Raw genomic sequence first — 11,603 nt, forward strand, 5'->3', positions numbered from 1 at the left:
CAAATCAATTTTAATTAGGCATTCGACTCAACTTCGGACTCGTCTCGTGTGTGGGGTCTGTGGCAGTGACAGTGGCAGTGGCAAGTGGCAGCTGATTAAAACACACAAACTTGCCGCTGGCTCTGTTTTAATCTATTTTAACCACACGACTAGCTTTGATATAAGCCATACACTGGGAGAAATGAGAATATATATTCAGGGGACTAACAAAAGAAGAATAAGGATCGAGGTTGCGTCTGGTAAAGGCTTTAAGCACTGACTGTAATCTGTAACTTTATTGATTGATTCCCTGAGAATTCCCCAAAAACATTTGTCCTTTAGAAGGTCAATCGATTTAAATGTAAAAATAGATTGCCTACGAAAAAGTCACAGCTCAAAACACCAAAACATTTCCAGAGAGTACTTGAAATACCCGAACGTGCATTGACACCAATTGCATGCAATCGAATGGAATCGAATTGTCTGGAATTGACTCGAATTCAATGCCCTGGAATTGTTCGATTGGGCATCGGCTTCGGCTTCTATGCAGAGGCATTTTAATTGTTTCGGCTATAGAAAGGGAGCGAGACACTTCGGCACGGGCCGATGCTTTTGTCGGCCAATTAGCTTTAATAAAAAGTATTTCAATAAATTATACGCACTTGCCATAAGCGCTGACAGACCCGAAAAACAACATCATAATCGTAATGGCCGCAACAGCATTTGCATTGATAAGACCGGGGCCCGGCCACATCCAAGGGGCCGCCGTGGAAAGTAGCACAAATCTAATTACACGGCCAAGTGGCACGACAAGAAAGACACCGCTCCGCTCCAGTCCGCTCAGCCAGCTCCGGCAGGCAGAGGCTCAAAGCGGGGATGCCGCCACGGAAGGCACTTTTGCTGCACATGCTGGGCAAATTAGATAATGGCTTGCGCAAAATGCCCGTAACGAAGCTACTGTTTCAGGAGCAATGGCAAGCCACTCCAGGATTACGCTGCGGATGTGGATGCGGTGCTCAAGTGTTCCTCAAAAGTCAGCGACTTGCGGGTGTTCCACTTTTCCCATGGCTAAGCCCCTGGATAATGCCACATGTGTGTATGTGTGTGTGTGCCGTGGATGATGATTTTTCCCAAAACAATTACGGATCAGGGAGACTGACTCACTGGTGTGATCCTCTCCCGGTCAATGGGCATTAAATTGGCTTAAATTAAGTCAAGTATGTGAGGCCATCAGGCATTCCTTGTTATCCCGATGAAACTCCCATCTTCGCTCTCCTTTCACTCATCTAATAATGGACGCATATGAGTTGTATTATCCTTCTTTTGCTCTGCCTGCCTTGGAGTTCTTCAAGCGAAACAATGCCGGGCCGGGTCCGGGTCTGGGCACTTCGAGGGGTGCTTCAGCAAGACTCTTGGCTTCTTGTCATCTTGTTGACTTTTTGTTTCGTAATCCTAATAAATTTAAATGACGTGCAATGTGTACACAAAGTATTTTTACCAGGAGCTGATGAAAAGGGTATGGAGACAGGGGAGTACCGAAGAAGGGGGTCATCAGACGGTGGTACTTTATGAAGATTGTAATTGGTTTCAGATCGAAGACATACCAGAATCAAAGGAGAAAATGTGTCCCTTAATAGTTGTGGCTGAAGTTCCTTGGAGTCTCTGTGAATACCTTTCCCATAAGACTCTTTATTTATCAAATGGGAGCCATTTTTATGTGAAATTCAACCCCTTTTCATACCATCTACACCACTGCCCTCAAAAGAACCCAACAATTCTTGTTGAGCAACCAGGGAAAATAGTGTGAACCCATTAAAATTTAAATACAAAAACAATTATAAGTGGATTTTTATAATTAAATTCATAGAAATATGTTGCAGCCGAAGAACTGGAACTGGAACTCGCCGGAGATGAGCCCCTGGACAGATGGGTGGCGGAACAAGAGAACATATTTTAATTATAACTTTAATAAGCCCAACTTCAACACGCACTCGACTCGTCCACAATGGCTGAACCGGGTCCAGGGCCCAGGTCCGATACCCACCCTGCTTTTTGGGAAATCTTGCACCTTTCCACGGTTCCCTTTCCCCTGTGCCAGGGGCGGCACTTCATTATTTCCCACTTTGTATTTAAAGCCGTTTTGATCCTCTTGTATGTTTGTGGCTTAACTTTTTGGCTCTTTCCGCTTCTGCAAGATCGCAAAGAATGGGAACTGGAAAATGCTTTGTTCGGTCTCTCACCCTCCCCGATCCGTATAGGAACACCCGCACGTTGCCAGGTCCCGGTCCCCGGTCCCGGCCTCGGACCCGGGCCTGACTTTTGTAACAAGATCAACATGCTGAGATCGTCGGCGATCTGCCCGGGAGCAACCGGTAGCAACCATTGTTTGCATCTCATCTCCGGGATCCTTGGGATTGATTCTTGCCTTGATCCAGTTACAGTGTGTCGGCTTGTTTATGCCCTGAAGTTCATATATGTTGGCATTATCTCATTGTTGGATCAGTTAAGATTCGCCTGATAGACGGCTACCGTATGACAGCCCACTGAACCCATCATCTAGGTAGTGGTAGTCACATTTGGCAGGCCATTATGTTGCAATGTTTGCAGTTGTTTTGGATTAGCTGGAGAACAGGAGATCTAAAGAAATCCACACCGAATATTCTATCCATCTAAGTCTATCTGCTATATATCCTTAGTTATTCCTACTACTCGTGTGTTGTAATAGTAAAATGTCAAACTTCCATTGTGTTCTATCTGTCAAACTCGATGCTAAATCCTTAAAAGTTTCTCCCTTAACCATTACTCCAACCCTTCGCTTTTATTTTTGAATGCACTTGAATGCTGTCCGTGCACTTAATCAACACACAAATACTTTTAATTTAACACGCGTTCGGGTTCCCATTCGCTCTTTACCAAAATCCTTTCATTCTGGGCGCCATTTTGTAGAGAGAGCACCCCTTCAGTCCTGGCAGCCGCTCTCGCAGGACAAACACAAAGTGGCGGCATTATTTGTCGCAATCAAATGCTGATGATGTGCCTTGATTATGCGCTGCAAATGCCTGTGAAAAATGGCACAGACGACGACGAGGATGAGGACGAACAAGAACAACAATGACAATGACAGGGACATGATTTTTGGGGTGAGTCCCGGGTATCGGGTCCCGAGTTCCGCGTTTCCCTCTGGGGCTGGGGGTTGCTAGAGGTCTCGAAAACGTGCCAGGCGACATCGTCGCAGCATGAAAGCGAATATTATTTAAATGGCGTATAATAATGGCAGACGCTCAGGATGCTCCGGACGCACTCGATTCAGGACAGCGGCCTCATAATGATGCGCCTCATAAAATGTGCAAATTGTTGTTGCCTCTGTTTGCCGCTGGCTGAGTGGCACTTTGGAGAGCTTGGCAGGCGTCGCGTCGCGTCGTGTCGCCTCAAGCAGCTGCCAACCCACAAGCCCACCCAATCAACCCACCCATTCTTCAGCTTCAGCTTATTATAGAAACCCATCTAAAGTGACATTGCAATCAGGCGACGCTTATGGCAATTCATTTGTTTAACGACCAACGCTCGAGGATCAGACTCCGACAAGGTCCTGGGAGAAGGGGTAATCAAAATGGCGACGCTTCTTTATCGCAATTAAGGGTTGCCGTTGCATAACTCAAGCCGTGCTTTTGTATTCCTGTTTTCAAATTTGAGGAATCTCCAACACATGAAAGTGTTGCATATTTGAATAAAAGTTTTCCTCCTCTTTGAGATCTTTGAGATCCGGACAGTTTCCAAGCGATTGAGTATATCATGATGTATTACCCAACATCCGCCAATATAATTTACTCGACGAGATTCCCTCTGGTTCAGGACACTTCTAAAACACCCCTCTGTAAAGCGGCATCCCTCTCCTCTCTCCAGCTAATTTCGCTTTTATTAGGTTTGCCAATTTGTAGCCGAGCTCTGGATTGGCAGGGATGGTAGAATTAATGGTTCGGTGGATGCTTGACTGGGAGGAAGGAAATCTGGGATATACATTTCATTTTCACATTTGACATTTGCGCAATTGCCAGAGGAAGAGCCAGGCACGAAATGAGGCGCAATTTGCAGAGCTCGTTGCGTGTAAATTGAGTCATCTGCCAAGGCACCCCGCGAGTCGACCTCATCCCCCGGACACCATCCCCTCCGATGCTATACCATCCTGGCAATTGCTAGGATTCCCTGCTCATTCCCAGTCCGGGTCCCATTTTGACTTCTGTTTTTTGTTTGGCAGCGACATTTTCGAGTTATATGCACAAATTTATTTCATTTGTTGTTCCCAAACCCCTCTTTCCATTCCACTCCAATCCCCTGTCAACCAAACACCAGTCGACCATGTCCGCATATCCCTACACCGAACCCCTGTACCCACCCCTCTTCTTCCCTACTCTACTCCACACTCTGTTTTCTTTTCCATTCTTTTGTTTTTCTCTTTGGGAAATTTACATTTTTATGAAATTTCTTTTCTGTTTTTTCGTGCATTTTTACAAATTTACACATTTGTTGGAATTTTTTATTGGCTGTCATCATTAGTTTCGATATGGCCAGGGGTGGGGGGGCCGCTGGTAACAGGGAAAGGGGGTTGCTTGAGGAGTGGAGGGGAGACGTGTGTAGTCGACAAGTGTGGGCGTGTAATTTATAAAGTGTTTGCCATGGGGGAAACATTCGGGGGAGGCTTACAAAGGCATACGAAGGGGGGAAAGATCTGCGATAAGAAGGAGAAGAGTAATTTGGGTTGGCTATCAAGTTGATTGGGGTGGCATATGGATGAAGATGGCTGGGGCGTGGAATACTAAAGATGGAAGACCTGCTGAATGATGGTTAACGGTCTCGAGGGGATGCTTTAGATGTTTACAAGATGATTTAAGATTTGAAGGATGGATGTACCAGCGATTAAATATCTAAAGTTCTTTATATCAAACAGAGAATGAGTAACTACGTTACTCTCCTTATATATTTATAAAATACACCCAAAAATGCTATCCACCAAGCCGGACCTTATCCCTGCTCCGATCTAGTCATATCATGCCGCCTGCTCATAAATCCCGCCTTGCTGTCCGGATCTGGGCAAAACGATAATGACACACGAACAAAAGTGCCTGTCAGCCAAAATATTACCAAAACGAAAGTGTCAACAGGAGGGGGGAAAGAACCACGAGGCCAAAACGAAGGAGTAGAATCAGGAGCAGCAGCGGGAGCAGGAGTACGCGGAACGGAGTACAACGGTGTACCGGTGAAAAGTCATAAACATTACGTTGATTTTATTTCAGCAACTATTTTTTATGCCCATTCTGAAAGGATTGTCCTTTGGTTCAGTAACGGAAAGTGTAATAAAAAGTGCCTCGGATTTTGGATGGTTTTCCACTGTTTTGCACACACGTTCCAGTGCTAGTGCTGGAGACGGGGTGGGGTGGGGAAGAGAGGTTCCGAGAGGGAGTCAGACATTTTTATGACATTTCTCTGACTACTGTATGTGCTCTTACTCTCGTCCTCTGCCCCTTTCTCCAACTCCATCTCTCCCTTTGTAATTTTCGAGCACTTTTCCGACATTTTAAACATTTTCTTGCCGCTGGCAGTTGCCTTTTGTCAGTTTTCCTACAGTTTTCCCCCGTTCGTATCGTTGTATCGTGTCGTTTGTGTAATTTTTATGATTGTCAAGGATTAGATATAAATGTTTTATGATGTTGGCCCGCTACCGCAGCTCCCCCTCAGGCCCCTGCGATGCCATGTCGCTCTTGTTCTTGTTGTCGACCAGAAATTGTGTTTTAATATGATTTTATGGCTTTGTAGTAATTCCGTATTTTCTTTATTTGATTGGCTCTGACCCATCCTCGATGTGGCGTGCCTGAAATATCAAATATGCCGTGCCCCGATCCCAATCCCAATCCCAATCCCTATCCCGATTCCGACTCCGATCCTTCGGTCATGCACCCTTTTGTGGCGTTCTGTAATGGGATTTCTCCTGGTTAACGCTCCTCTCGAGTTCTCAGAACTCGGCAGGCTCATCACAGTCCAGTTGTTTGATGTTCTTATAGCTGACACGCCCCTGCCCCTGGAACCGCTGTCAGTTGCTCAGTTTCCCAGTTTTCCCGGCTACCATCGCCTGATTACAACGCGTGAAAATGCAGCCACAAAAGTTGATGTCGATCCATCATAATTTTGTGGGTCGCGTGGATTTACAAGCGTTCAAATTATCAAGAGATCGTTGGGAAAATATGAAAATAATGAAGAACTGTGAAATCGATAGATCTTCTTCGCTTTTCTGGGAACCACAGACCCACAGACGACCACGCAGCGATGGCGCTTGTCCTCCAATCGAGTTACCAGAAATTAATTACATTTAAACTGCTCGGCCTGCTCCGGCTCCCCCACAGACCCAGAGCCTATACAATTTCTCAAGATCTCACTGTGCCAAAAACTAGGAAAAATGGGTAGGGGGAACACACAATTCAAATGAATTTGGTGGCACTCTCGAGGAGAGCGGAGGAGTCGGAGGAGAGCACTCCAAACGCATTCTAAACGCCAACTCATCATCATTAAAGTCAATTTTTCTCGTCTTCTGTTGCTGTTGTTTTGTTGCTACTCACCAATTTCTGGCCATCGAATCGGACAAAGGGAAATTTGCCACGTTTTTCATTGTTTTCCCGAAAGAAATACTCGTACGTACAACAAAAAGTGAAACTGCTGTTTTTTTCTCTCCCATTTTCAGCTGAACTCGAAACGAAACGAGCATTGGATTGGGAAGAGGTGAAATTGCATCATGCTGTGCCTCTGGCTGGGCCTGGGCCTGGGCCTGGGCCTGGGCCTCGGCATCGGCCTCGGGTTCTGTGGAATTGTTCGCAGGCTGGAAAATTGTCGATTTTGACACCTTGGGCCATTGTCTGCCGCTTTATTTCCATCTAATAAATACATTTGTGCTCATTGTTTCTCCCCAGACTCCCTTTTGTTTTCCCTGTTTTTGTGTTGCATTTTTTATGGTTTGTATTTTGCGGAGCCCTGCGAACCCTGGCCCTGTCTTCTAGCGGCGGGGGGCCCACTTGACTGCTGCTTGACTGCTGCTGCTGTTGCTGGTGCAGGATATCTTTATTCGCTCATTAGCAGCACAATTCTCCTGGCTGCAGGTCCTGCAGCTCCTGCGGCGAGGATATCACAACGGTGGGCGTGTGAAATGACCAGAAATAGATGTTCAATTACGTTTTAGAGCAAAATTAATAGGAGAAAAATGTCCGAAATGCTGAGATTAAATGGGAAATTGTTAATTATATATTGTTTGTTGTTTCCAAGATTTTTTAAATAAGTAGTAAATCTATAGTCGAGTTTTGGATACAACTATGACTTGGAGACTTAACAAAAATCATAAATCGGCACTTTCACACTAATCGAAAATCACAAAATCAAATAAAAATGTGAGTTTCGTACACGTTTCGCGCATTAAACCGCAAAGCAAAATCTCTGGGGGAAAAAACCTCTGAACTTTCCACGGTGTTTCGCCTTGTAATCAAAATCCATTAGTCAACATAATTACGCTTTAATGGACTCGAAAGTTGTTTTTGCCTCGCGTCGAGTCGAATCGATGTCGAATCGCATCGCATCGAAATTGTGCAAATATGCGTGGCTTAATTAGCGGCCATAAAAATCTGATAGATTTCAATCTGACACGCAAATTGTCGCCGCTATTTATAGCCTCCGATTTCTAGAGTCGCACTGATAACCGAGTGTGAAAAACATTAAAAAAATTATTTGCTGATTGCTAATTGAGGCTTGTGTCGCAGTCCGAAAAACTTTTGGAATCGGTCGGATCAGGGGGGGTACGAGTGCGAGCGAGCCTTTTATCACGTTCCGGCTACTCTGATTTAGATTTTGATTTCGATTCAGATGCCGATCCGAAAACATAAATTATGCGGACTTTGTCGTGTGCCAAAAAGAAACTAGTGCTCAAAAATTAACATTTAAATCGTGGCGAAACAATATCGCTATAGCAGATGCCATAAAGCTGTCCCGATCGGGGCTCGAGGATGATTTATTGGAGTAGTACCCATTCGTACTTCATTGTAGTGCATTCGTGGTGTGGAATCGCTAATGTGGATCGCGCATCGGCAGCTGTGGATCGATTATCCATCCTGTGAGAGGTTATGGAGAAGCTGTGTTCCGATTTGATGTTGTTGGGTCCACACAAATTCCCTTAAGCTTTCGAAAACAACAGCAATTTCGTGTGTCCTAGCAAACAGTAAACTTCATGGCAAATCACAAGTAACCCGCACCAAGAGCACCGGAAAATTGTTCAAATTTAGACGCAGGATTTGGTGTTAAACCTTCAGCGCGACAGGGCAGGACAGGGAGACATTTTGCCACCTTGCATTTGATTTTCATTTAACGCTCGTTTTCGGAACAAAGTCTAACCACAAAAACTATGAATGGCAGTTTAAGCCAAATTACACAAAGGCCCTAACAAAGCCGGGCGGAGAGAGAGAGAGATAGAGAGTGAGAAGAAGGGGGAAAGGGAGAGCAGCAACAACCACCACAGTGGAACGGAAGCCATATGCAGAAAAACTACAAAAACAGCAATAGTCACAGGGAGAGAGAAAGAGGGAGAGACAGAGGCAGCCAGCGGTAAATGTACCGCATTAAATTGGACCCGCCCCGCCTTTAGAGCCATATGCACATATGTATATGCAGACAGATAATGAGACAACATGCCCGTTTCACTCACTCGCACGCAGGCGCATATCGGAGCAGATAAAATCCACAAGCGGGCGAGAAGGCGATGGCAGCTCTAGACCAACACTCGCCGTCGCAGTCGCACTCCAGCAGCGGAATAGCAGAAAAACGAGTTTCACCACTATGCGCTGGTGTGCGTGAGAGTGAGAAGCTGAGAGAGCGCGCCGGCGCAAGAGCAACAGCCACTTCCCACATCGTACACTTGGTGGTGGTGCGACGACTCTCCGAATTATTCAAACCGCAACCGTCGTCGAGTAAGCACCGTTGTTTCGAAACCGAGCGCGTCGATCGCAAACGAAACGAAACGAAAACAAGTAGAAAGTTGTTTCGTCTTCCACGGAATTTCGACATTCGACATAGTTTCCCCAGTGTTTCCAGTGATTGTGTGTGAATAATATATTCAGTGAATATATACAGCGACCCGATGAGGCGCCCCGTATAAACTCCAACCGAACGCAGAACCCAAGGAAGTCCCCGCAGTGGATTCCCCCCAACTACAACCGCTTCGTAGAGGATTAGCCAGAAATACCAAATACAAAAAATACGTGTACACCCGTGTCCCAGAGAAGCCGCCAACATAGCCGAGCTACTAGCCGCCTCGCCACCCGCCAGCACCACGCGCGTATTTATGACTAAGATGATTCCGCCGGTACCCACCTCAGCCGTCATGATGCCCACGCCCAAGCAGAAGATCGGCTTTAGCATCGAGTCGATAGTCGGCAACGATGCCGCCTCGATTGCCGCCGGCAATCAGCAGATGCGTGCCACCTCCGACCACAGCGCCAGCCCGCCGCCAGGAGAGCGCAACGGCCCCGGATCGCCGCCCCAGACCCCACCGGCGGCCATCACCATGCTGCCGCACCACCTCATGGCCCCGCCGTCGCACGGCATGCCCCTGCCGCACCACATGTCGCCACATCAGCTCCAGCATCAGCACCCCCATGCGCATCAGCACCAGCACCAGCATCCTCATCCACATCTATCGCCGGCCCAGCAGCATGTTCTGCACCAGCACCTCCTCATGCAGCAGCAGGGCACACCCAAGACCCACCAGGACATCCATGACCTGCTGCAGCGCCTGCACCACAACGCGGCCGTGGCCAGTGGCATGAGTCCGCTCCAGACACGCCTTTCTCCCGAGTCGGACGCAGCGCCGGCTCCCGTTTCCCTCAAGCGCGAGCGTTCTCCGGCTCCACCGTCCATGGAGCAGGCCGAGAATCCCTCCCAGCGTATTCAGCCGCCACACACGCCTCCGAAATCCGTGTCACCACAGTCATCTCAGCCCTCCTCATCGCCCAGCCTGCTGGTCAGCAGTCCGCACAACACGCCCCCGCAGCAGCAGCAGCCCCCAAACTACCCCAAGCCCGGAATGCATCCGGCCGGAGCCATGATGATGCAAGGAATGCCGCCAGCCGGCTTGGTGCGACCCTTCCCCATGGGCCCAGGCGGACCCCCGATGCCGCCACAGGGACAGCCCGGCATGCCGGACATCAAGGCCCTGCCACCGTACATCAACGCCCCGCCAGAGATGCCGCCCCAGCACAATCCTCACCTGATCGCCGCCGCCCAGTTCCAGATGGCTGCCGCCATTCAAGCGGGGCATGTCCTGGGTCCCGCTGCAGCGGCCGCTGCCGCCGCAGGACTGCCACCCCATGCCGCACAATTCATGCCAAATCCTGGCATGGCACGGGACAGCTACCAGCTCTATCCATGGCTGCTGAGTCGTCATGGACGCATCTTTCCACACCGTTTCCCTGGAAGTAAGTATCTCTCACTTGGCTATGCCTTAGCTACCACTTTCTCCCACTCCCCAGTCTACAGATGACTAACCAAATGCTTCCTTCTGTTCTTTTAAGGTTTCCTGGTGCCGCCATTCCGCAAGCCCAAGCGCATTCGCACCGCCTTCTCGCCCTCGCAGCTCCTGAAGCTGGAGCACGCCTTCGAGAGCAACCAGTATGTGGTGGGGGCCGAGCGCAAGGCCCTCGCCCAGTCCCTCAACCTGTCGGAGACGCAGGTGAAGGTCTGGTTCCAGAACCGTCGCACCAAGCACAAGCGGATGCAGCAGGAGGACGAGAAGGGCGGCAGCGGCAGCTCCGAGCGCAATCACCACAATGGCAGTGGGGACGAGGACGACGATGAGCTCATCGATATGGAGATGGACGATTGTGCCAGCGATGAGGAGCACGATCTGGATGCCAGCCACTAGAACCACTAGGCTGTTCCGTCCGTGAGTTCCTTACCCAGTCGATGGGGTCACCAGTTCCCAGAAGCTCTCCCGCGAATAAAATAGTTTGTTTTTTGTGATATATTCTTAAATAATGGCGATGGCGTGCAGCGTCAGGCTACACGTGTATATAGCAGGCGATAGAAAGTATTAGAGATTTCAGGCCCCCTCCAACACCATCTATAAAATATCTCCTTCTCAAGAACAGTGCCAAATCCTTTGCCAGGGGGCCCCGAAGAACCAAGAAGTTGAGTAGAGCTCAAGGTGGGAAAACGTTTTCCTCTTCTTCGAAGCTTTTCTCTCTCCAAAAAATAAAAACAAAAGAACACAAAAAATCTATATAAATTATAGTATCTATAACTGTACAAATCTAATGGTTTAAGCGTGTAAATATTTATGAAGAGCAGCGCAGAAGCAGAAGCAGACGCATTAATTTTAATTAGTGAATTCCTTGATGAAAAGAAACTATCCCCTACCCTACTGTATAATTCTTGTATATTGTATGACGATCTAGCATTTATTTATGTCTAGCCATAAGCACGAACCTCTAGAGTCGCTCAACTGCAGCTGGATATTATTTAAGCCCGATGGTTAGTGTAGTCTTAGTCGCTAGTTACGTACGAGTACTACTTTCTAAGCCCCGATACAACAACATGATGAT

The 11,603-nt window shown here is 47.8% G+C and overlaps 1 protein-coding gene across 1 annotated transcript; it reads left to right on the forward strand.

The window, feature by feature from the left end:
* Positions 1 to 8,936: 8,936 nt before the first annotated feature.
* On the forward strand, positions 8,937 to 11,265 carry LOC108157357 (homeotic protein empty spiracles). Its single transcript, XM_017289380.2, has 2 exons — positions 8,937 to 10,478; positions 10,575 to 11,265. The coding sequence occupies exons 1-2, from the start codon at positions 9,347 to 9,349 to the stop codon at positions 10,922 to 10,924; spliced, it is 1,482 nt and encodes a 493-aa protein (XP_017144869.1). The 5' UTR covers positions 8,937 to 9,346; the 3' UTR covers positions 10,925 to 11,265.
* The last annotated feature ends 338 nt before the right edge of the window (positions 11,266 to 11,603 follow it).

The sequence above is a fragment of the Drosophila miranda genome, chromosome 2, assembly GCF_003369915.1.
Source record: "Drosophila miranda strain MSH22 chromosome 2, D.miranda_PacBio2.1, whole genome shotgun sequence".
Classification (NCBI taxonomy): domain Eukaryota; kingdom Metazoa; phylum Arthropoda; class Insecta; order Diptera; family Drosophilidae; genus Drosophila; species Drosophila miranda.

Bases quoted from the DNA above. Each gene is read 5' to 3' on its own strand.
- LOC108157357 (XM_017289380.2), top strand. From the start codon at position 9,347: ATGACTAAGATGATTCCGCCGGTACCCACCTCAGCCGTCATGATGCCC. The intron at 10,479-10,574 runs GTAAGTATCTCT...TGTTCTTTTAAG, and splicing joins TCCACACCGTTTCCCTGGAA to GTTTCCTGGTGCCGCCATTC.